Source organism: Ctenopharyngodon idella, chromosome 11 (assembly GCF_019924925.1).
Source record: "Ctenopharyngodon idella isolate HZGC_01 chromosome 11, HZGC01, whole genome shotgun sequence".
NCBI lineage: Eukaryota > Metazoa > Chordata > Actinopteri > Cypriniformes > Xenocyprididae > Ctenopharyngodon > Ctenopharyngodon idella.
Genome location: NC_067230.1, coordinates 7255300 through 7282432, shown reverse-complemented (window position 1 = coordinate 7282432; position 27133 = coordinate 7255300). Strand labels below are relative to the sequence as shown.

Sequence of the window (27133 nt, the reverse complement as noted above, 5' to 3'; positions counted from 1 at the left end):
GCGCAAAAACAAAACAACTTTACACTTTTTAGTTTTTTCTCTTCCTTGTCATTCTCCTAAACTGTTTACATTGTAGACACAGGGACACATATATATATACATAATTTTTTGTTATTATTTAATTTTTCTGTTAGGGATACAACGAAATGGCATTTTTGGTTTTTGGTGGAAAGAGACAAATGGCAGAAAATATATGCCGCCCAAGTTTCACTCTCGCTGCTCGTGCTCAGTCGCTCATGCCACATGCAAACGCTCCACTCGTACCGCTCATGCTCATCGGAAAAGCAAAGTCCTCTCAAAATCTGTTGAATCTAATATATTGATATTTAGTGTGTTACTTTGAAAAATGTGTGGTTATTTGATTGGTTATTTGATTATTTGATTGGTTATTTGATCTGATTTTTTAAAATTCAGTATCATTAAAATGATTGAATTTCATTAAAAAGTCTAATATTAATACAGTTATACCAAAAAAGCCAATTTAAAATGATAAATAAATCATTTTTAAAAAGCATTTTCACTTTCTGTGCATTCAGAATTTTCAGTATCGACCCAGAATTTTCATTTCAGTGCATCCCTAGTTCCAGTAATGGCAAAGCTGAATTTTCAGCAGCCATTACTCCAGTCTTTAGTAGGGATGGGCATTTTTGGCAGTTTTTCATTTCGATCATCGATAGGTTTCAAAAACGAGTAATCATTGGGCGGGGTGTGGCCGTCGTGGAGATAATGAAAATCTCTGAAGACCATTATGAAAATGAATGTTAAAAATAAAAATATGACACGAAAACCTGTCTATGAAAACATGAACATGTGATTAGAACACTGTTAGATTATGATTATGATGCAGCAATGTTATTAATAAAGAAGCATCTAAAAAGGAATAGCTGCCTGAGGTGAGTGACTTTATGCCAATAAACTTAAGCCTGTTCTATGACACATCCTTTGATATTAATCAGATAACTCAGATACATAACATAGACGTAACATTACAACTTGTATCTAAGGTGCAAATGCCAGTGAACTCTAAGTTATGAGCTATAGCGAAAGTGAAAGTGAGAGTTAGAGAGTGAGAGAGAGCTCCCGCTGTGATGTGCTTTCATGACAGCGCACTAAAACACAGGCAAGGACAGAATTTACTATAGATTTCAATAAAATTCTCATTATAATGCCATGTTTATGGCAGATTTGTGCTATATTTTCATCTACATTATTAAGTGACTCCATAAATTGCCTGCGCGTTTTCAAAGCTATGCGAATAATGCGCCATTGAACGAATATGACGAAAAAAGCACTGCTGCATTATTATAACATCAATATTTTTTTTTTTTTTTTTTAATTTTTAAAAGAAACATAAAAGCAATATGACCGTCTCAAATAACTCGGATATCGGGCATTGCATTTGAGCATGAAACTAAACACTGATATGCAGCGCATTCAGCATGTTAATAAATGTTGATATCCCAACGCATCCTATTTTAGATTAATCAGATGTAGCTATTACAACTTCATCTGCAAAAAGTTTGCGAATGCAAACGTGAGCTTGACTGAAAGTGTAACTCTGATTGCGCTTTAAAAACACAGTCAACGAAAGCACAACAAATTCACATTCTATTAGGCTACATTAGTGTTTATTTATTCTAATATTTCAGCAATATTTTGGATTCAATTTGCACTTTCTGATGAACCAAAATGTTATTTTACAGTATGAAAATCACTGATTATTGCTAAATTAATTATGAATAGAATTTAAAGGATATTTTTAGCACAAGATAAAAATCTGGGGCTCAACGTAATGCATGAAATCTTTAAATCCTGCTCCGTCGACGAAACTAATGGGCAGCAAATCTTTCACTATCATTTTAGCTATTAGCTGTGTCATCTTCTCGGTTCTGCCTGCGTTGGTCTTACGGCAATTAATGCAGTGCTCGTCTGAGTTGCCGCTCTGTTATCGCCAGACATTTTATGTACAAATGTTAGATGGTAGCGCATTGTACTTGTTGTAGATTTGTGTGACAGTTTGGCGCTGCACAGCTTGCATTGAACTGTATTTTCATCTGTCTTGTCAAAGTGAAGCCAGACATCACTACGTGACTTTGAGGCCATTCTCTCTCTTCTCACGTCTTTTGACACATGTTGTGGCAAGCTAAACAATCAGAGCTCAGGGCGCCGCCCAAAGTGCCGCTATAACCAATCAGGAGAAAGAAAAAACAAAACATTTCGATCATCGTTTACATGATCGATCGTCGCTGTCACGGTCGAGTACTCGAGTACTCGAGTACTCAATCGCTGTTGCACATCCCTAGTCTTCAGTGTAATATATATATATACATATATAAGATTCTTTGATTAATGCCTTCACTGTCACTTTTCAATTTGTTGCATTCTTGCTGAATATTAATTCAGTATTCATTTCTTTTAAAAATGACTGACCCTAAACATTCGAACTGTAGTGTGTTTGTAAATAACGTTTTTGGATTTCAGAGGGACATGAAAAGTTGATTTTGTTTCAGTCTGGTTTATGTGATGAGTACATTATCTCGCTGCCAGACCACTGATGATGGGGAGGCTGTTTTGAAAAGAGTTATTTAAGATTACCAGTCCTCATTTCCATCAGTGACTAAACAGTGATTACTAAACCAAAAAACACCTGAAGCTGCAGGATCTGAGATACCCCCAGAAGCTGGTGTTCCCACAAAAACGCACATAAACACTGAAACAGTCTATTTCATACTTGCACGACTACTGTACAATGATCAGTGAAAGGTGACTGAATGGAGAGAGATGTATGGTGAGGATCTTGCAGCTCTTCATCAGATGAGGAAAAGCAAGAGGGGTGGAGACGCAGACACACCAGGCGTGGAGTTAAACCTGCGAGTGTGTTCGTGCACTGGGCTTCTAAGAGCTTCTCTACCTAGATCGTTTATCAATGACAATGAAGGGGATGGTCAAATTATCCGCTCACAGTCTCTCTCTCTTTCTCTCTCTCTCTTTCTACTTGTCTCTCCCTCTCACCTTATCGCTATCTCTGTGTCTCTCTCGCTTTGTCACAATCTCTTTTTCTCTCCCTCTTTTCTCCCTCCATTTTCATATCCATCGCTTCCGTCCGCATCTCTGTTGTCTCTCTTTCAGCACATTCTGTCTGTCCTCCACTTCCTCGCAGACCTGAGACACATGATTAGAAGACTCTAGAATGTCTGTGGTTTTTCAAGTCAACCCGGCTCTGATGAAGCGAGCGTATCCTGTCTTCATCTCTGATATGCTGTCATAAGCATGTTGTTGTCTAATGTTGGGATTGATATCCGGAGGAGCGCTAAGGCTCAGGTTTTATTTCGTTGTTATGCCGGAAAGCTCATTTGGAATTTTTAAAGGACACATACTGCTGATGTTTCTCTCTGTAAGAAGCCCTCGAAGCTGTAGTTATAGCACTACGAATGAATCACTATCTGTGTGCTCTACCTGTGTGCATTTGTATACTTTGAATATGTGTAAAATATGGAGATGGTGTCTAGTGTAGTAGTACTTACTAGGAATGTAACGATACCCTCATGTCACGATTCGAAACATATCACGATACTGAATTCACGATATGATGGTAACACTTTATTTTAAGGTCTTTTAACTAGTTGCTTATTAGCATGCATATTACTAGAGTAGTGGCTGTTTATTAGGGATTATTAAGCACATATTAATGCCTTAATCTGCATGACCTTATTCTACATTCTTAATCCTACCCAATACCTAAATTTAACAACTACCTTACTAACTATTAATAAGCAGTAAATAAGGAGTTTATTGAGGGAAAAGTCGTAGTTAATAGTGAATACATGTTCCCTATACTAAAGTGTTACCATTTGGGGTTACATATGAGGTGGAAATGAATAGACTTGGACTTGTACAGGACAATGTTGATACCAGAATAAAAATATTCATGATTCTGAAGCTGAAAATACAGAATAATTTTAGATGAGTATGCTTGCACTCGGTCATTGACTAGATATATTTAAAATAATGTAGGCCACTTTTTACTGGTAACATAAGACATTTGGCATTATCAGGACCCACAAATATTCCCCCACTGCATTATTATACATTATATTTAACATTATAGAATGTGTACATGTGTAATGTAGAACTTACACTAAAACTCTGTAAACTTGAATTTTTTTCTCACACAGTAATTTTTATTTTGGATGAATAATACACAATACATATTGTCACTATCCACGATACATATTGTTTCATTTTTGTATTGTGATATATTGTGACATGATATATTGTTACACCCCTAGTACTTACTGACAATTTAAATATACCTTGCCCACTCAGATGACTCAGGCTGTGCATCAACATCTGCAACATCCGTTGTGAATATCTGCTGAGAAAAATACCCAAAATTTGTATAAAATATAAGAGGACTCTTAATATATTAGATCTATGTACACATGCATCAGACAGACAGATTTCAGCTGTTGTGTTGTCACATCTTAATGTTGTTTCAAAATCATTTTTGAGAGGCCATGTCAAATTAAGGTAAATATTTTTAATATAATCAATTGTACCATATTAATGAGTTAAATTTACAGCATTCATTTTAAAGGGGTGATGAAATCAAATTTTTCTTGAGCTTTTGATATATAAGAGGTCATTATACTATAAGAATATCCTGTAAGTTTAAGATTTGAAATCTTCCTTGTTAGTCCAATAAAAGCTTTTATTGACACCAGGCCCAGCGAACGACAGGTTTTTCAAAGTGGGGGTCTGTGACGTCAAAGGGCAGCAAGCACCGCCTCCGCAGAAGAAGATCAACGCCTACTTCATCACTGCCTGTTTAGCCCCACCCACCGATTCGCACATGACATGTGATAGGTAAATAACATAGGCCTACGTGGTGCTATCGAGCTACCAAGCAATAAAGATGCCGTTGAGGATTACAAAATATTGTGCAGTGCCCGGATTTGACAGTAATGCAACATGTAAGTAACTGTGTTAATTCTAATGCCTGATCTGAATCTGTAATGATTCATGTACAGTCAGATGTTCTTTGTGTGCAAGTAAATCAAACCCGTGACTAAACGTCAACTTGCGTTGTTTCTCTTAGTAGGATGAAAATAATCAGTTTTTAAATGGTGATTTATTTATATAAAGAAAGCGATAAGAGAAAGCTCCCTTTGTAATCGCTGGAGCAGCGTGCGCTGAAGCTGTCAATCAAACAGTGCGAGTTTATCAGTGACTAAGTTCTGGATGCGCAAAAACTCCCGTTTTATTCAACAGATCTCTTAATTATATCGCGTTTGCACTGTTAGTGGCGATGAAAGCATTTGTTAGTGTACAGAAATTGAGTTGCAATGACGAGGTCACTGCTTTCATGCGCTCAACAACATGTCTGTGATCGGCTACAATGCTCATCACTGCAACCTTTCATGTCTTTCACCTTTCACGATCTAAATATAGTGCCATAGATCTAAATGTAATGCAGCACTTTTCATGATTAGTTAACCTTGAGAGCTGTAATAGTAAAAACACGCTAAAAGAGAGAGTAATACTTGGCTATAGATCTTATGTAGCCCCGCCCCTTTTCAGCGCTGCGCTCGTTGTCTTTTGATTTCCGGTTTGTATTTCCACAGCGATCTTACGTATTTATGAATGAACTGCTCGTTTTAAAATCTTCTGGGTCTACTGACAGTTGTTAAGACATCTGCTTTAAACATTACAATGCTCACGATAACTTTTATTTACTCTACAACAAGTAAATCCACTTCACCAGCTAATTATTCTTCAACAGTGATGCCATAGAAATATACAGAGCTACCACAAAAACGGAAGTTCAAAGACAATATTATAAAGATGGCGGCGCGCTTGTTTCTCTGGCGCATAAGGTCTATAGAGTACCTCAGGGATGACGTGTTTTTGTAGGCCAACCCGGAAGTTAGTGGCGCACGGGTTCCCTTGATCGAAAGCTAATGCATTTTTCCCATAGACTTTTGGAAAATCGCAAAAAATAAGCTCTGTGTTTAACAAAGGGTTATGACACTTACACGTTTTGTCTATCAAGATAATCTTCACAAGTTAACACAACATTTATACGTTTTGAAGCCTAAATAAAGTCAAATATAAAAAGCTAACAGTAGGATATAAACGGACTACAGCACACCATGGTCACAGATCAACGTCACCACCACCAAGCTTCCTCAAACTTTATTTAAGAAACAACATTATTTAAAAACATGCTCGCTGATTATGATCTGCGCTGTGTATGAATACATATCCACTTTTTCATGAGAAATGCTGTCCAAATGTCCTGTTTGTCATGATGGCGTCTAAAGTCCACGCCAAAGGAAGTAGTCCCTTTTAGCAATTATTTAGCAACCGCAGTTTTTAAGACACAATAAAGGTTTAAAAAAATCACAAGCGGGTTATAACTGGTGTGTTTTTATGTCGTAGATAAAATCGTGAAAATATTTAGAGGCTTTGTTAACCACAGACCTTATTTCAGGCGATTTAGCAAAAACCCATTCAAAAAACCCATTGACTTCAAGGCGATGGAACCGGAAGTCCTAAAATGCTAACTCGCTTCCGGGTTTTGCCTACAAAAACACGTCATCCCTGAGGTACTCTATTCCAAATGGAAAGATGTTAGCCAATCACAGCAGTGGGCATTTACACTGAAGTCTCACAGCAGACACGCCACTTAAAACAGAGCGTTCAAATCAGAGGGCTAAAATTAGGGTAGGAAAAATGCCTTTTATTTCTAAATTATGACAATTTTGGATGTAAAAACTAACATTATAAGTGCACCACAGGAAACATTGGCAGGAAACATTATAAAACAATAAAACAACACAGTTCATGACCCCTTTAATGATCTGGAGTATGTGTATATACTGTTCAGAAGTTTTGTGTCAGTGAGATTATTATTGATTATTTTTAAGATTATTATTATTATTAGATTTTTTTCTTTCTATTCACCAAAGAATCCTGAAAAAAATGTCATGGTTTGCACAAAAATATTAAGCAGCACAACTGTTTTCAACATTGATAATAAGAAATCTTTATTGAGCAGCAAACCAGCATATTAGAATGATTTCTGAAGGATCATGTGACTGAAGAAAGACTGGAGTAGTGATCTTGACAATACAGCTTTGCTATCACAGGAATAAATGACATTTTAAAATGTACTAAATTAGAAAATAGTTATTTTAAATTGTAACAATATTTCACAATATCACTGCTTTTACTTTAATCTGCCTTGGTGAGCATAAGGGACTTTTTTCAAAAACAAACAATCTTACAGACCACAAACGTGTATTAACAAACTAAATGTTCACAAAAGTGAGATACTGATAGTTTAACATTAACAAAAATTAAACATAAACCCAAATGCATAGACTGATATTTGATGAAGTGATATTCATTTTTCCTGTTTGACCTTTTGTCTTCAGATCGCACTTCTCCTTTTGAATTGTTTTGTTTGGTTGCGCTCAGACAGTGATGTTTTTAGAGATTAAAAATAAAGAGCTGTTTTTAATGTTGTGTTATATAGTCATTTCCATGAACAAGACCAAACTTGTTCAGGTACTTTTACCCAGCTATAACAGACCTACAATACAAAGCAGGCACTGTCACATTTAATTTGATTAATAACAGAATGATAAATGTCAGTGCACCATATATTTGTATATCTCTAATAAGATGACAAGATTTAGGTTTGCAAACATCTTAAATCAGGATAGCTTTGGATCAAAACCCTAGCCCTGGTTATCTACTTCTTGATTGGTATCTTTAGTGAATTCCTAAAGAGGCTATTGTCCTGATTGGCTGTGACTACTGTGAGAGCAGCACAGGTACACCCGGGTGCCGCTGACGATTCGATGGCATCTTTTCAGGCTGTGATGTTTTTTTGGAGTGTCCTTGTGTCTCTGTATGAAGGAGCTGCAGTGGAACAGCAGCCACAGCGCTGCTCTTGTCCCCTCACTTAATCACTCACACTAATTAACCTCCCGGCTCTCAGACTAATGGACAGTTAGTGCTTCTCTGAGCTCCACATCTTCAGCCGACAAAACACTTCTGAATATAATGCTTGCTGCTCATTTACCCCTTTGGTTTATGTTTATGAAGTGATTACAAAAGGTGTTGCAAGTTAGGTGTTAAGATGTATTGTCAGTGCATTTCAATATCTAACCCAGTGAAAGTAGGTGGGAAATGTGTTATTTGAGGAGAGAGATGGAGAAAATGCAAGCCAAACTCAAACCTACATTTGCTGCATGGGCATCAAGCCTCCACATGTCAACTGCTAGGCCACAGTTCCATCCCAAACACATTTAGAATAACTGATCTTGTAGCATTTTTTTAACAAATAGTTCAAAAAGAAGGACACAAGCTGGAGTCAAACCCACATTTGCTGCATGAACATCAAGACTCTACATGTCAACTGCTAAGCCACGGTTCACACAAACACATTCTCAATGCTATGGTGAATATCTGATATTGTAGCATTTTTAATTTATAGTTTAAAAAGCCAGAATTAAACCTGCATCTTTTACTTGAGCTCCAAGGCTTATCATGTCAACTGCTAAGCCATGTTTCACACAAATACATTCTCACCAAGAAAATGAAAAATGGATCTTGTAGCATTTTTCTCAATGAATATCATTCTTTAAAAAAGAACACAAGCTAGAATCAAACCCACATCTCCTGCATTAGCACCATGGCTCAACATGTCAGCTTCTAGGTCATGATTCAAAACCCATTTTTACAGTCATGATAAATAACTGATGATGTAGCATTTTTCTTAATGAATAATTAAAAAAGGTGGACACACACTTGAATCGAAACCAATGAATCTCTGATTTTGTAGCATTAGCTTGGGTCACAAGTTTTATTAGGTGGAAAAAATGAACAAATTTGGTCTATAGCATACAATATAGTTATGAGTAGTGTGATATTTAGGGCCCAAGCCACTCAGGCGCAGGGCCCTTTTGTTTTTCTAAGGAGAATTTTTTTTTTTTTTTTTTTTCTGTCATCCGGGGCTTTTTGGGGGCCTTAACGTGCTCAAAAACTCTTGAAAATTGGCACACACATTGGAATCTGCGGCCATTAGGACACCGCAAAGGATGGGACCCGGGCGTGGCAGGGGGGCTCGACAGGCCCCCCTTGAATGGTGTCCGAAAACTTGGTCCATATATCAAACTCGGTACACATATAGACCTCATCGGGCCGAACAACTTTCATGCTCTAAGTTATACGCCTGCTCAACAGGAAGTCAGCTATTATGGGTTGTTTGAAAAACGCATGCTCTGGAATTTGATATACTCCTCCTAGGCAATTAATCTGATCACCACCAAACTTGGTCAGAATGAAGTCAAGACATTGATGATGCTAAATTGCGAGCGGATTTTTGATCTCTCAAATGGTTTGGCTGTGGCGAGGCAACAAATTTATGGCGAGAAAAGGGAAACAGGAAATGTGTTATAACCTCTGCATACATTGATTAATTTTTATGAAACTTCAGCTGTGTGGCTGTTGTGGTTTGTGATCATATGGGCACCAGATGCTGCAGTAAATGTGGTCTGAATTTGACATAGACCTTTTATGTTTAACCGTTTTAAATGCCCATTGCCCGCCATGCACAGTTGCTCTGAAGCCACCAGAGTGGCAGTGCCACCGGGCTTGGGCCCGTCATCGCTGCTTGCAGCTATATATATTTTTTTTTATGTTTATTTAATTCATTTTTAAGAATTTTGTTTAATGTAACAATATATTGATAAACATTTAAATTGCATTTTCATGAAGCATTAAAAATGTGCCTTTCTTTGTCCATTTGCGTAAAAAAATTGTTAAATTGTTTTGGATGTTTACTTTTTTGTCAGATTGAAATGTGATTATTCACATTTTTATGTTTGAATTATTTAAATAGATTTCGGTGTGTTTACTGATATTCAAAAAAATTACATTACAGTGACTTTGGTGCCATTTTCAAATCTCACAGATTATTTGAATGTTTTGCCCATAAACAAATAATGTTGTTTTTCCCTGGTTCAGCATACAATCTTAGATGATTTTCGGTCCCACTTTATATTAAGTGGCCTTAACTACTATGTACTTACATTTAAATTAATCATTTGATACAATGCACTTATTGTGTACATACATGTTTTTATATTGTACTTATATTTAAAAAAATACCTGCATGTAATTACATCTGTAATTAATTTCTGTAATTACATTTATAATTACACTGTTGACCCATCCCTTACACCTTTCCCCTACCCTTAAACCTACCCATACCACCAAAGCTTTCCCTAACCTTACCCGTATCCCACCTCAATAGCAGCAAAAGTGTTTTGCAATACAATATGAATGCAATAAGTACACTGTACTTACATTTTGATGTAAGTACATAGTAGTTAAGGCCACCTAATATAAAGTGGGACCAGATTTTCTTATAAAATGGTCATTTGCATGTTGTTAACTTCAAGTCAGGTCAAGTATTTTAGACGTTTTCTCAGAGTGTACGGAACAGGTAGTTTGCATTTGGAGCGAGGTCCACATTAAGTTATGCTAAATAACTAAGAATAGGAGCCATTTTCTTTTTTAATGTGCAGATATTTTTTCGACAACTTTCATCTATTTTCAGTACAGTTATTTGTGTGGTTTGGGTTGACTGTTTTCCACAAACTGCTTTCAATTCCTGGCACTTTCTGAAAGTATGAATCTTGAAAGCCAAATGCCACCTACTGTACGGCTCTCCTAGCTTGCTTGTTTATAATCTTTCGGCCTTGCGGATTTCACAACTTTACAACTGCCACTCTTAATCTGCAATCTCACTTTCTTTCTTCTTCTCGTTCTCCCACTCAATTACTCTTTTCCTCACTGGCTCTCCCACACACCTCGCTCGCCAGAGGACCCCCTCTCCAGGCAACCTTTGAAACGCTGCCGCAGTAGCTGGCTATCCCTTATCACTTATTTGTTTCCTTTCTTATGAAAACAGAGTAGCGCTGCAGCGAGTGACCCCATGCACCGCATGAACTCGCCCAGACGCTTTTCCCGGAACGTCCCCAGAACGGCCTGGGTGGCCTCACCTGAACCGGGCCGTTGATAAACTGAACACAGTGTAGTGGGCAGACACTGTTTATTAACGGTGTGCCTTATGAAAGCAAGTGTACTTAGGCATTTTGTCAGTGTATGATCTGATGGCAGATTATGAAGATTCAGTTCAGGCTCCATTCACTGGTTAGGTCAGATTCTACATGCATCTTACACTCGATTACACAGTGTGTCCTAATCAGGAGTGATGTGATTCCAGAAAGTAATTTGACTGTCCACAATGAAAGTGAAAGCTGCACAAGAACTTGCAACCCGAATAAATTTGATCTGTAATATACAGTATAATTAAGTGTAGCATGATTTTGATGTTTACTTTGTTTAAAAATGTTGTTAATTGTACTCTACAATTCAAAAGTTTGAGATCTGTAAGTTTTGTTTGTTTTATTTTAAAATGTAATTTATTCCTGTGATAGCAAACCTGAATAAAATTATCAGGTTTAGATGTCTTTATTTCTCGATTTGAAAAATGTTATTATTTGTTAAAACATTTAATAATTCAATTTAAATTTGATTTCGTCAAAGCAAGGTCAATATAATTGAAGAAAACAAAAACTTTATCATTATTCTGTCAGCTGATGAGAGAAGAGAGAAAAGCCATATTTCATTCATATAGGTTTTTCTAATAAGCAGATTTATAATATTAGCTTCTACAGTCATGCAAGTAGCTACATGTCTAACTGCGTAGTTAAATTTGCCTGCTTGTCTGAAGAGCAGGAAGCGTGGTATTTTAACCCCTATATTAACCCTAACCCTAACACTGCTAATGAGTGTTTGTGTGTGTTTTCACAGACATGCCCATCTTTGGCCAATGTCCTGCACAGGATGACTTCTACCTGGTCATGTGCAGCCACTGCAGTCAGGTAGTCAAACCCCAGGCCTTCCAAGCACACTACGGTAAGACCACCTTCTGCTCTCCACAGTTGACTTACTCTCTGCCTTTCTCTCTCTACTGTCTTCAATAGAGGTGTTTTAGAAAAATCTTATCTCACTCAAGGGAATTAAGACAGAAATCCCTCCCGCCCCCATCTCTGCTCTGCCTCGACTATCATAACATGAAGAGGGAAGAACACAAGCCTTTGATACCCACCGCCAGAGTTCTGTTTACTATCCTCAAGTTAATATTTGATGTGCTCTTTTTAGTCAGCACGTCTGTGCTGTTTTATCCAATTTAGCACGTAAAACCTCCCGTAAGACGTCAGAAAATTTCAGGAATAAAAAATAAAATCACTCCCGTTTCAGTATACCTCTGATCTGTATTTTGAGGAAAACTGTTTACTTTGGGTTTTTATTTATTTATTTCTGAGCCGTTTAAAATGTGTCAACAGTGTTTTAACACTGTATCATTTATTTTAGCAGATGAACATTGCAAAATCCATCATACTTTCAGCATTTGTGCAAATTTCAAGAAAGTGGTGTCAATCAAATGGTTGTAGATGGCTTCTATAATGAAGCTGGGGTCTTTTTCTTTTCTATGAAAATTTGTGTTAAAAGTAGTTTAATTTTGATTTTGATTTTGAAAACATTTGGCCCAGTCAAGGTCTTGCTTTGTCCCAGCTGTTTCTCTGTACGCAATAATTAACCTTGAATGAAAGTCTCCATTACCTGATACTGAGTTAAATTTGTTGTTTACGGGTGTTCAGACGTGTAGTTCAGTTCTTTTGGTTCGGACCAAAAAAGAAAATAATACATTTGGTCCTGGGCCCTTATTTATCAACAGTGTGTAGAAGAGGTTCTATATTTTGTGTCTAAGTACAAGAAAATCCGTATTTATCAAATCTGCGCACACAGTTCTTACGCACTTTAGTAAGCAATCATTGTTGATAAATCCCACATGTGCGTAAGTACCCTGCTCGTTCACGTTCACGGTCATTAGCAATCGGAAACACCTCCAATTAACCATATATGGTGACAAAACTTCCCTTTAAAAATCACGTGATTGTATTTTTTTCTTACTGCAATAACGACAGAGAGGACTCTAGCCAAGCAGATCAGCAAGATCTTGGAAAACGTGCTCTCTGCCAAGTCTTCCAATAACGCAAGATAAGCCATTGCACTGGGACAAACATTTTTCACAGCTGTCTTTTATAGGGTTTGACACCAATTATGCATCATGTTTAAAACTAGACAAATTATAAATTGTGTTTTATAATTAAAGGAAACACAGGACATATGTGGATTGCTTACTGTGACACTCTTAAATGCTTTTTATGTGTAGTGTCGCTATTCTACCACTAGATTCTCTGTGTAAGCATGCTCAGAGGTGTGCTTATATTTATTTACACACATTTCTACGTGTAAGTACAAGTTGGTGAATCCCACACTTTGCATGAAACTGTTTTTATGCACAAATCTGTCCGTACGCACAGTTGATAAATGAGGGCCCAGGTTTGCTTAGCGTTCACACTGTCATTTTTAAGACCAAACCTAAAGATACAAAACAAAAAGACTTTTATGAAGTATATATTATGACAAAAAACTTCAGAAAATCCAAATCAATGCCGTGTGCTGGGCTAAACACGCTCGATGTATGTGCGTACGTATGATGGTATATTTACGAGCTAAGAACTTATGAAGAGCTTAGAAAATGTGTGAAGGAGTCAAAACAGCACCAGGAATTCCTCTGTTTCACACAAGCGAAGATCTGCTATAAGGGGACATGTTTCTGATGCCTGTGATGGGCAGCGTAGCTCCTTTGATGAGAAGAACCAGGTATGCTTGAGCATTCTGTCCTTTTTAGGGTCTCATTTTGTAACATCACGTCCTGTTTTTGTTCGTTTAGATGTCTTTGGTCCGTTCATATTTCAGTCAAACCAGAGTTCATTTAGAAGCGGACCGAGACCCACATTTTCAGTGGTCTCTGTCCGATTGTTTAATGCACACCAGGGTTCAGATGGCAGCATTCACACTTATTCAAATTGCACTAACAGAGCAATCATACGAGAGATCGTTTTAATCGAAACAAACCTCACAAGTGTGAACACCCTAAGATTCTGTTTTGAAAGCTGGTGCACTTTAACTTATTTCAGCATTGGCCACAAGGGGGAGACAAATTGTCATTAAGTCCCAGTTGCGAAATGCTTTTTAAGCATGCTGTAAAGTAGGGCATCTGCATTGTGCATCTGAGTTGGTCTGCAGGGCATATAACATCCAGTTTAAGTTCAAGTTATATGCTGGCATGTTTGTTGTTTTTTAACACACCATTTTGTTTGCTTTTTTATTTTCTGCATTTTTTTTAATGTCAGTGTTTTTTTTGGCCTTTAGATCTTTTAGCCCTAATTTCTTAGTAGTATCACTGTCACAGTTCAAAACATAATTACAAAATTTGTCAAATCAGAATTTTTTATTAATGAAACCTGAAAATAGAACCATTCCTTTTAAAAATTTAATTTAATTTTACTTTTAAAATTGTGCATATATAGCCTTTTTTCATTATTTTTCTTATTATTATATATAAATATTTTAGTTACCCTCAAAGTGACAAATTTTGTAAAACTGTCTGCCTAGTGTACACAAACATTCATGAACCATTCATGACACAGTGCAGCTGTTCATGGGCTATTAGAACCCAAAATAAAAACTGTTATTTGATTGGAAGATTTCCCGTAGCCATAACTGAATCCAAAAACATGTCACAGGACTCCGAATTTGTACAGATTGTGAAAGTTGCAGCTCTCTTGAGAGTGCCAAAACATGTCGACATCAGTGCACTTGACGCTCTGTTCAGCTTCCAGAAGATCAGTTTTTTTGGGACGGCATTGATGTTCAAATGTTCCAGAGTGTTTATTGCGCTCGGACTGAGCCAGTTATCCTGCAGTTTTTTTTAGAGATCATTACACAATCACTCACTCTAGCGGTGAGAGTTTTTTTATGAACACTGGGACTCTTTTATTCTGGAGACTGAAAGATTAATGAGCAGATTAACTACACAGACCATGAAACTTTTAAATGCTCAAGTGCTTGACTAATAGTGTAGGGAAGAATCTAGTTCTGGCAAGTGCTTATCCGAGATGAAGATTAATAAATCATAATGAGCTGAAACAAGCTGCGGTACTAAGGAACATGTATTGCAAACTACATATAAATCTGCAATCAGAAATGCAAATACATTTTGAAAATGATTTAGAAAAGGACTGGCCCTAGTGACAATTGTGACAATTATATATATATATAGATGAAGATATAGATGGATATAGTTTCACGTTTCCCTATTATTTCCTTTTTCATGATTTGTAGTATTTGTACAGGCTTTACAGTTTTCTCAGTGTCAAGAGCAGCTTATTGTAATTATAAATCCATTTACTTTTGCATGTGATATGGATAACATATAATAAAACATATTTCTAATGGTACAGCACACAGCATTTTTTATGTCACACAATTTTTTTAATTGATCTGCATCTCTTGCGCTGCATCACCTGTTTAATAGCTGTCACCGTTCAAATAATGCACGGTTCATACAAACTGTATGTAATATGAGTAAGGCTTTAATAAAAATATTGGATAATTATTCCCTCACAAATAAATTCTCAATGAGTAAAATTGGCTTTTATAGACTACATAACATTGTAATTATTTTTAAAATTATTATGTATATAAAAACATATTTCCATTTATATTTCTAATTATTAATTTCTGTGGTTCTTTTGTAAGAAAGAAGCAATGGATGGGACAGATTTTCACCTCGTAAAATCTTGTTTACGTGAAATAAGCCTGCTCCTGAGCAGGTTTGAGCTCACAGACTTGTTACTTTGACAGCAACTCAAGGATGAGCTTCGAAGAACCTAACAATTCTGGATCATGTCAAATCATCAACAGTAAAATCCAGATGACTGCGTAATCCACGTACGGGCCATAGGCAACATTTTTCCAATCTTCTGTTTTCCAATTTTGGTGAGCCCGTGCAAACTGTAGCCTCAGTTTCCTGTTCTTAACTGACAGGAGTGCCACCCGGTGTGGTCTTCTGCTACTGTAGCCCATCTGCTTCAAAGTTCGACATGTTGTGCGTTCAGAGAAGCTCTTCTGCAAACCTCGGTTGTAACGAGTGATTATTTAAGTTACTGTTGCCTTTGTTACGTATGCCTATGTTATGTATGCATGAGGCACAGGAGATTAAATGTGATTCAAGGCCCCGATATACTCATGGTGAAGTTCTTTTCCGTTCTTCGCTTAGAAGTAAAAATTTGGGAATACCTTTGCAGCACAACCGTCATATTTTTTGGATTTTCCCGGCGAAACCGGCCCCAGTCCTTCACATCAAAATCAGTCTACAGGCTTTCTTAGACAACCTAGAAAGTCAGGGAAGGTCTCATTTTTCGTTTCGCTACAAGCTGTTCACACATTTAGCTATACAAAAAGCCTTTAAGAATAATAAGAAATGAATTTGATTCCTCCACAACATTCATCAGTTTAAAATGGGCTCAAAACTTTTCCTGTGCTGAAATTGACCGGCTGACTGTACATTATCCTTCACTTTCATTATATTATGCATTTATGGATACTGTGGGGTTTTGCAGTCACACTGGACCTCAGCTGATTGGATATTTAATCTTGCCGTCCTTCAAACAATGTTGAAATTAAAGTCTTTGAAGTAAATTCAGTAGAGTTTACTAGGGCTGCCCCAACTAAAAAATTTTGTAGTCGACTAGTTACATGTTTATGATATTAATTTAAGTATATACTGCTTTGCCAATTCTTGGTGAAGTCATCATCTTGTCAATTAACTTTTAAGACCCCAATATAAGAAGTTATTTTTCATTCTTTACTTTAGGGTAAAAAGAAGTTTGTCTCTTTCAATTAGAATTTCAACTTCATTTTCTACTATAAAGTGGCTCTCCAGTGTGTTCATGTTTATACTGAACAGAAGATATGAGATTTCCACGTCAAAAAAGTCGGAGCCTCAGAGCCACACCTACTTATAATGTAATCACCACAGACCAATGATAGTTTGAAGGTGTTTACTAGCCAGAGCAAGCTTTTCTGGAAATTTTGCAAATTCAAACTCCTGAAACTAACACAAAACGAACTTCGTTTTGGCCTGATTTTGTTCGAAATGACGTCACACCAGTTCATTCTTCGATTTCACTTGAAGTATATCGGGGCCTTTAGTCGACTATTAGGGGGAAACCCTAGACTTTACAAGATGAAGTGGAGATGAAACAAACAAAAATAAAACAGTTTAACAGCAGCATCCAATGGATCCAAAAGATGTCAAATTTACTTAAAATTACTGTTCATAAACATTGTAATTATCATTAGCTGTGTTATATATTTAACTATGGTTCCTTTAAAAGCTAAATTTGATGTCCAACAAATATTGTTTAATTTAAATAATTACACTCCCTTTCTCTATTCTCTGCTTGATTGACGGTTATGTTACCCACTCTGACGTATTTGAAGTTTGCTGATAGATTTGCAAACTGGAAATATTTTGAATAAACTCTCAAAAACACTGTAAGAGCACTTGATTAGATTGTTTGTAGCCTCTGTCATTTTTCAAATGCATTTTTAATGTAGAAATATCATTTTTTTTACTATTGCGAAAGATGACAAATCGATAATGAAATGTTGAGATTTTCATTTTTTTATTATTATTATTATTGATTTTTGTCAATTACACTGTGCCTTTGTCCACGCTGATCATCCTTCTTTTGCACGAGGCTCTTGATTTTATGTCGGTAGTTCCCTGTGGTCATTTGTCAGGTTGCAGTATTTGGTGTACAGTTTCCTTACAACAGTCCCAGATTGCTTTTCAACATGGGGCAAAATGATATTGCAAACTGTTGTGGTCTAATTGGGGCTTTGTCGATTGGGTCTTTGGTTACTCAAATTGCTGTTGGCTCACTTTCTCGGAGCAGCGCCAACAATCCGGCAAGAAGCCACAAGCCTCTGTGAGAAATAAATAAGTCAAGGATTTTTTCCTGGCGTTTTTCTTTTCTTTTATTTATACTATTTGCTGTAGATTTATCAGCGCAGATAAACACTGGTGGGACATCAGACTAAAGTGTGTGTGTGTGTGCGCGCGTGTGTGCGTGGTTGCGCGTGTGTGTGTGTGTGTGTGTGTGTGTGCGCGCGTTTGCCCCTGGTTTGCTGGAGGGCTTATGGACAAACACTGGGCCGGAGCAGCAGGACTGTGCTTTTGACAGGCCGGAGACAGTCGTTTGTTTGCAGCACAGCGGTTCTTTCCTTTGACTAAATGCTCTTGCACATTTGTGTCTTGTAATTACGACTGAGAGAGAGCAAAGGTGTTTATTTAGAAGAGGAGAGTGTCTGTATGTGCGTCTGAGTATTAATCTACTTAGATTAACTACAGGTTAGGTAAACTACCCTTTAAAATTGTTGTCGTGGACAAAGTGCAAAGCTAGACAAAGATTTTTTGGTCTAAAGCTCTTTGTCAAACTCCAAAAGTTAAGCATATATTTGTGAAGTTATAGTGAAAACTAAAAAAAAAAAAAACGTAAAAACTGCCATTACCCTACTAGATATCCTACATGTGCTTATGTTCTTTTTGCCTTTAAACATTGAGCATTCGAAGGGTAAAATCTTTCAAATGTCTCGCCCCTCAGAGAGAAGACACAGCTCCAGCAGCAAGCCCCCATCCAGCTATGCCGCCTCTGCTGCATTCGCAATCTCTCGAAATAAGGGCAGCATTGGGGGCGGAGTTGGGGGTGGGGCCGTCAGTGGAAGCACACTGGCACGCCCCTCCAGCACAAACAGCAGCATCCCCACTAAAATCTACAAACCAACCAAAGAGAAGCTGCCTCACAGGAAGCCTCACTTCCCCTACAGGGTGCTGCAAGAAGAGAGGTGTGTATGTGTGTGTGTTGATGGAGTGTAAGTGAATTTAATGGATAAATTTGTTACATAAGAATGGGCTGATTATCTTAACACAAAAGATGTAATCTGAAACACACCCACCTTTGGTACAATATAAGACTGTCTTTATTTCTCTGCCTCCCAGTCCAAGTCCTGCTGTCAAAGTAGAGAAGGTCCATCTGAAGGTGGAATCTTCAGCCAAACTCCCCCATGTGCCCGCCTCTTCTTCCACCTCCTCCTCCTCGTCCTCCAATACTGTGAGCACCTCTCCCCTGAAGTCAGGCCTTAACTTCCCCTCCATACCAAAGGCTCCACAGCTGGCCCCTGGTCAGATCCCCAATGGAAAGGGACACCTCTCGTCTCAAGACAAGAAACCGGACAGCAGCAGTGCCAGTAGCAGAAGACACGTGTACAAGAGACAAGGTAAATGCTAATACTCACTGCTGCTACTGTATATTTTTTTGTTTAAAAAAATTCTATTGAAAAAAATACAACATGTATTCTTGACCTTATGTGTTCTGTTATTATATTTTTCTTCTAGAGCGAGAGTTTAATCCAGATATCCATTGTGGGGTTATGGATATGACCGCACATAAGCCATGCACAAGATCCTTAACATGCAAGGTACGCCACCTTACACTTTGCAGTATGTTTTAAGTTGAAATTAGGGGTGCACTCTGGAAATTTTGGCCCATACAAATAGGCAGTTATTATTTTTATGTTATGGCCCAATAATCAGTATAAAAAAAAAAATCATTCACACGAAAGCTTCAAGTGTCAGACATTCAGACATTTTAAATCATACTTTAAACCTGAATTTCTGAATATCTTCCTAATCAGAATTATCTTGGCCGATATCATTATGGTCACCAATATATAGCAGTATAGTGCATCTCTAGGACATCCCTAATGAGTAAGTAAACCAAACATTTAATTGATTGACTGAACCATTAAATATCACCCCATGTCTCCACAGACACATTCCATAAGCCAGAGGAGGGCGGTGCTTGGGCGGCGGCAACGCTTTGACACGCTGCTCGCTGAGCACAAGAGCAAAGCGCGCGACAAGGAGTTGCAGTTCAAGTTGGACCCCTCACACCCAGCACCCCCTCTCAGGGACCCTCACCCTCCCCCATCCCGCCCCTCACAAGACCCTCACCTGGTCTCCCATGGCAATGGCACTGCTGATGCCACCAAGCCTTTGCCCCTCAGCAAACCCAAACCTCATAATTCTGGGCTTCCACGGTGAGTTGCTTCATTCTGCCCCACTATTTCCTCTAAATCAGCTTCCTGTATGATTGATTAGCCAATTGTGGTAGTTTACAGTCATTTCCACTTGTTTTTGTTTGGGACATCCCTTTGTCCCCATTTGGGACAAAGATTAAGGTGTTCTTCTTTATCTTCAGACTCAACAACAGTAACTCTCACAGTGGAGGAGACCCAGCCATGGCCCACGACCAGGCCCACCACTCTCACTCGGCCCCTGTTGGTACTGAGAGCAACCGCCTCTCCAGCGACGAGGGGGAGAATGAAGAGAGGGAGGAAGCCACGGAGAAACTGGACTGCCATTATTCGGGTTACCACCCACGACCAGCTGCTGTAAGTACAAGAAACCTTGTGATCTTAAAGTGTTAGGGAGTTGTTTTTTTTTGAAGTGGTGAATTTTTCCAACTCAAGTGCCTGCTTAAAAAGTCACTTGCATTTATTTTCAGCTTTTGAATCACTAAGCTATTTTAAAACGAGTTTAAATTAATATCCAGGTCCTCATTTGAATCCAATTTTGTGGCAAATGTGAGTTGAGTCGGCCTTCATCTGAATGCCTAAAGAGAGCATTCAGTATGACTTTGTATAAATATACTATTCGTGTTCTGTCCCTCACCAGTACTGCACTTTTGGAAGTCGATTGTACGGTAGAGGATGTTACGCATTTGACCGGCGCTGGGATCAAGTACGGTGTGCTCTCACCACCATGCTGGACAAGCATGTCAACTCACAAATGTGGAAGTGAGTGTGTTGAGACCTTCCTACAAGCAGCTGTTTTTCTGATTAACACAGTCCTAATTGTGATTTCTTCCATTTACTTTGTAGGAAAATCCCTCTGGCGTTGGAGAACTCTGCAACAACACCAACAGCCTCTCACCGGACAAGCACAAATTCCCATTCTTCTTCATCCTCCTCCATATCCGCAGGCTTTCTCAGCCTGTCTTCGCCGCCGCCTTATGATAGCAAGCCGGTCCTGTCGTACGGCACCACCCTGAACGCCCGCTCTTCTCCGCAAGCCTCCGCAACCGAGCAGCCCGCCTACAGTGGCGCTTCTAGACAAGTGTCAGCCTCATCACCCCAGATGCCTTCAGCCCACTTGTCCTCGCTACCCTCGTTGGGCTCCAACCGACCCCTTAAATCCCGATCTGGTACAAAGTCCTTCAGGGCTCGGGAGCCATCCTCCAGCCTAAGTAACTCTATCGTCAAGGGTAGTAATAATAGCAGCGTTAGCGTCAGTGGAAATGCGAGCGGTAGCCTCAGTTCGGGCAAGAAGCGGAAAAACAGTTCCTTGCTAACCTCCCATAGCAATTACACCTCTGAATCTTCCTCATCTTCATCTTTTAAGAAGAACTGTGCAGTAAACGCGGGCAGCCTGGGTAGTGCCTACCACTCCTCGCTCGCCTCCACCCCCTCTTCGTCTTCGTCATCAGCATCGTCATCATCCCACAGTGGGGTGTACAGTGTGGGGGTAAACTGCACCCCAGGCAGGGCCAACTCTCTGAGCTTGAAGCAGGAGTCGACAGGTCGCGGCCCTCCTTCTGGCAGCCCTGCCGAGTCCATTAAACGCATGAGTGTGGTGATGAACAGCAGCGACTCCACCCTCTCCCTCGGGCCATTTGTTCACCAGAGCAGCGATCATCACACAGATGCACGTCTAGAAGCCAAAAGGAGGAAGGGTTCGCCTGGCTCAAGTAGCCTCAACAGCACAGGTCCATACACCTTATCAATGTAGATTCACTGTTTTATTTTTTGTTGTTGTTGTTTTAATCCAGATTCCTGCTTCATTTGAGTTTAGTTTTGATCTAGTTGTTTCATTTAAGTTTCACTTAATTTGATTTCGGTTTCATTTCGGTTTAGTTTTAATCTGGTTTCTGTTTCATCTTAATTTGGTTTCAGTCCAAATCCGACTCTGTCTAATGTCATTTTAGTATCATTCCAGGTTTTGTTTCATTTGTTTAGCTTTTAGATTTGGGTTTTCATCTCAGGTTATTTTTTAATCCAGATTCCATTTAATTTCTTTTTGGTTTTAATTTGGTTTCTGTTTCATTGCAGTTTAGGTTTAATCCGATTTCTGTTTAATCTAAATTTAGTTTTGATCCAGTTACTATTTTATTGATTTTAGTATTAATACAGTTTCAGATTCAAATGAGTTAATTTTTGATCCAGTCTTTTTATGTCATTTCGGTTTAGTTTTAATCCAGAATATAATGTCATTTTAGTGTCAATCCTATTTCACTTCAGATTTAATTTGTTTCCTGTTTTATCTTAAATTGGTTTCAATCCATTTTTTTTTATTTATTTCAGTCTAACTTTAATCCAGACTTTGTCTAATGTAATTTTCATATTATTCCATTTTATATTTTTATTCTATTTCATTTCACTTCATGCCATTTCACATTAGTATCAAACCCTGTTTCATCTTAGTTTAGTTTTGATGCATATCTATTTCACTTTAGTATATTTAATCCAGTTTCAGTTTCATATGAGTTGATCTTTTGTGCAGTTTTAGGTTCATTTCAGTTTAGTTTCATCTAGACCCTGATGTAATTTTTGTATTGAAGGGTTAGTTCACCCAAAAATGAAAATTCTGTCATTAATTACTCACCCTCGTGCCGTTTTACATCTGTAAGATATTTTTGTTTAAATCCGATGGCTCCGTGAGGCCTACATAGGGAGCAATGACATTTCCTCTCTCAAGATCCATAAAGGTACTAAAAACATATTTAAATCAGTTCATGTGAGTACAGTGGTTCAATATTAATATTATAAAGTGACGAGAATATTTTTGGTGCGCCAAAAAAAACTAAATAATGACTTTAGTGATGGCCGATTTCAAAAAACTGCTTCATGAAGATTCGGAGCGTAATGAATCAGCGTGTCGAATCATGATTCAAATCGCGTGTCAAACCGCAAAACTGCTGAAATCACGTGACTTTGGCGCTCTGAACTGCGGATTCGACAAGCTGATTCATTACGCTCCGAAGCTTCCTGAAGCAGTGTTTTGAAATCGGCCATCACTAAATAATTCGTTATTTTGTTTTTTTTGGCGCACCAAAAATATTAATAATATTATAATATTAATATTGAACCACTGTACTCATATGAACTGATTTAAATATGTTTTTAGTACCTTTATGGATCTTGAGAGAGGAAATGTCATTGCTCCCTATGTAGGCCTCACGGAGCCATTGGATTTCAACAAAAATATCTCAATTTGCGTTCCAAAGATTAACGAAGGTCTTACGGGTCTGGAATGCCATGAGCGTGAGTAATAAATGACAGAATTTTCATTTTTGGGTGAACTAACCCTTTAATCCAGTTTCTGGATGAATTTTGATCTGATTTCAGGTTAAATTTAAATTGGCTTTTGTTTCATTTCAGTTTATTTGTAAGCTTTTGTTACATTTCACAGCTTTCCTGCATTTTAATCACCACTCTTCAAAGTTTACTTCACAAATGAACAGAGATCATACTGAACTGTCATGCTGATTTTTCTGGATTGACATCTTCATCAAGTCCTAGAAACACTATAAACCAAAATTAATTTGTAGACTGTTCGCTTGATTCCAGAGTGCCACCTCTTATTCAAATTTTGTAATGACTTTGACAGCGTCTGGAGCAGGAGGGGGAGGAGGACAAGGTCCTGGCAGGCCCAAAATGGCCAAGTCTCCATCAATCAACAACATCCACAGCAAGCACGCTCGCTCTATACCTGGACCACCAGGGCTCCCTAACAATTCACTCATACATCAGGTTAGTTTGTTTACATCATCCAGTTGCTTCATTGTTTTAGATAGGAATGTAATATCGTCTCTCTTGTCCTCCTACACATTACATTTCTGCACTTGTGTGTTTCCCGCAGCCAAAGGCTCGTCCCTGACACCGGTGTGGAGGCTCTGAGCGTGCTGAGCAGTAGGCTGGACCCAGAGCTCCCTCAGCCCCCTCATGCCACTCTGCACGAGGCCTTCTTTTTCTCTTACTCTTCCCACAATCCTCAGGGTGGAATGCACACTGGGTGGCCCATTTGATGTCCTTCGTGGGGATTTCCTCCCAAAGCCATGCAGGGGCACTCTCCTGGGATAGGATAATAAGCCAGAGAGATATAGTTCTCCTGTCGGAGGTTATAATGAATCTATACAATGCACCATTGGGTACAACGCCTGCTGCGTAGAGCTACCCAGCCTGAGCACTTCCGCTGGGGTCTGAAGGTACAGATTTGGGCTGGTACGTAGCCTCACCAACACTACCAAGCATAGGAGGGATGGGCAACGCGAACAAGATGAGTTCCTTTACCGATGTTCTTCGGTATGTGTGGACATATGAGAATACTGGAAACTGAAATCCTACTCAGCCTTGGACGAAAAGTGTACAGGAGAGGAACATCCCTACAGTAGACACACAATCAACTTAAGTTAATCATAACACATGATCTCACTGGAAGGCTGAATAAGATCGAGCTACGCTCACTGCAGATAGACATGACAGGAGTGGAGTTTCAACATGAGCAACCTAAACTTAAAGATTATGCAAACTAGACATTTTTAGACCACATTTCGTTTACAGGCTAGCAAATGTATAGCAAAGAGAACAAAATACCATTTATCATACCCATTTTTCCATTGTTTTTGGAAAGAAAGAAAAAACTAATCATGCTTAAATTTAGATTTTTGTTTTATTTCAAGGGATTTTTTTTTATGAACTTCAGTTAAAGGAGTTATTTTGGGCTGCTTTCTTCAAATTCCTTTTTTTTTTTTTTTTTTTTCTCAGAAAAATCCAACCTTGACTTGAACTCTTAACATCCTGCGTTAGTTAAAGCACTTGATTTTTGTTTTCACGCCATTAATTTTAATAATTTTAGGATTGTTAGTAGCCTAGCATGTCTTTACTGAATCTCTGAGCAACAGTTGTCTCTTGAAGCTCCAAAAAAACTCAAACACCACAAATATTCAGTTTTAGGTACATTAAGGGCTTGATTCAGTAAAGCTTTTAGCACATGCGAAAACAACTGCAGGAACAAAATGAGAGACAGCAGATGACGTTTCTAATCCTCCAATTCCCATTGTAGCACTAAAGAAGCATGTGCTGAAATCTTAATGTACTAAAATCTGCAGTCTTGCTTGAAAATGATTGTAGGAGAGCCATTTCCTGTTGTCAATGCCTTAGGCATGGTATTGTTTTTTGCCGTTTCAATCTCAGAAAGGGGTTTATGGCTAGTTGATGTTGAGCCATAGACCAACATTACAGACACACTATCATCTCAGCAATGGAGTAGACATCTTCATGACTCTCAATACTGTGACACATATACAGTAGTCTGGCCATCACCATCTCGTGAAATAACCACTAACTTATACTGCGACCGAACGTTCCTGAATTGATGCGACACAAACCTAAAGAGGTTAGTAGCTGGACATTCTGATTTAAATCTCATTTTCATTGTGGGTCTGTCAATTTAAAAAGGCAATAGATCCTTTTTTTGACTCGTTGAACTTCAGAAGAGATGTTGGGCTGGATTTTGTTGTGTTGGGGCTTCTCTTTAAAACTCCTGTAAATTCCTGAACTCCACTGATGTCAGTCAGCAATCGTTGCTGAGAAAAGTAGAGCATGATTTTTTTTTTCCGGGTTTTTTTCCTTGTGTGTGTATTTTTTCCTTCGGCTTTTTCGTACTCGAAACCGAATACAAATATTGAAGTATCCCTATTTCAGAATACATATTTTGTTAAAGAATTGTACATATGGAGATGTATTTTTGCACAGGCATTTTCGTAATAAATTTTGGTACAATTGAGATCATTATTTATTTAGTAAATGGAAACATTCTAAGATTATTAGAAGTGGTTCACTGCCAAGCCGATAATGCAATACGCCACTCTATCCAAACACAGCTTCTTGTAAGTCACATGCCGAGTTCCCCCAGACAGATTGTTGCCACAGTAGTGGGAAATCATCCACAGTATATATATATTATTTTTTTAAGTGTTAATATTGCTTTTTTTTCCCCCTCATGATGCCTCCCCATCTCAATCCAAGAGGTCAGAGAATGTGATCAAAATAGCCCGTTCAACTGTGCAAAAGATTTCTGGCTGGCTGATGTATTTTGTAGGACTTTTCTAACTGGGAGAGGGAACAAAACAGTTGTACAGTGCAAAAGGTGCACCACTGTTGCCAAATGTTGTAATTGGATACACTGCTTTTTAATTATTCATTTGCTTTTATTTAACGCTGACAAAAAGAGAAAGTGCCTGAATTAGTTTCTCATCGACTGTTGTTTAGGCAGAGCTTTTTATTTCATGTATTCATTTTTCCACAGTACTTGAATGTTATATAAAGGTTTAGAAACTTTTTAAACCTGCCTAGGAATCTCATACGTCGCCCTTTTCCCCTTCAAGTAGAGCCGTAACTGATTGATGAAATGCATGGCAGAGGAGAAACACTTGACACTGACATGAGAAAAGCTTCCCATCTGTCCCTTGTATTCTTTTATGACTACTTTTGATATTAGAAATTTTCAAAGCGAGAGGGATAGATATTTTTGTGGCTAAGTCGGTGATTTCAACCAATGTTTTAGGCAGATAAATGTACTGTTTACCTTGAAATTGTAACTCCACTGTTTTCAGAAGATGAAAGCTTTGTGAAGATGTTTGACTAAACACCACAGGTTTGGAATGTGAATCGAAGATAAAAACAGTTTGCTTTTTGGGGAAGAAGCCTCTACATATAAACCTATGTACAAGTGTGTATATTTTGATTTTTTTTTTTTTTGTATACATATTCAAATCATTTGATCAGCTGGACTTTTGTGTGTTGGCTGCTATGTAATTCATGAACAAACACAGTAGGGTAGATTTACTTAATATTTAAAGAAAAGATTGTATAGTATATTTGTTTTGTAACAAGTTTCTGTAAATATAAAAAAAAATAATTTATACAGTTATTTATAAGAAAAATGTGTCAG

At 38.1% G+C, this 27133-nt stretch overlaps 1 protein-coding gene across 1 annotated transcript in view; it reads left to right on the top strand.

Annotated features, from left to right (window-relative positions):
- LOC127522386 (ataxin-7) overlaps positions 1-27125 on the top strand; it is a 41344-nt gene extending 14219 nt beyond the window's left edge. Inside the window, exons 5-14 of the mRNA XM_051912264.1 lie at positions 11893-11997; positions 18666-18906; positions 19061-19338; positions 19457-19539; positions 19892-20160; positions 20322-20514; positions 20798-20919; positions 21004-21887; positions 23789-23931; positions 24041-27125. Of these exons, the coding sequence (XP_051768224.1) occupies positions 11893-11997; positions 18666-18906; positions 19061-19338; positions 19457-19539; positions 19892-20160; positions 20322-20514; positions 20798-20919; positions 21004-21887; positions 23789-23931; positions 24041-24058 (2336 nt within the window). The 3' untranslated portion in view covers positions 24059-27125. The remainder of the gene's footprint in view (positions 1-11892; positions 11998-18665; positions 18907-19060; positions 19339-19456; positions 19540-19891; positions 20161-20321; positions 20515-20797; positions 20920-21003; positions 21888-23788; positions 23932-24040) is intronic.
- Positions 27126-27133: the final 8 nt, after the last annotated feature.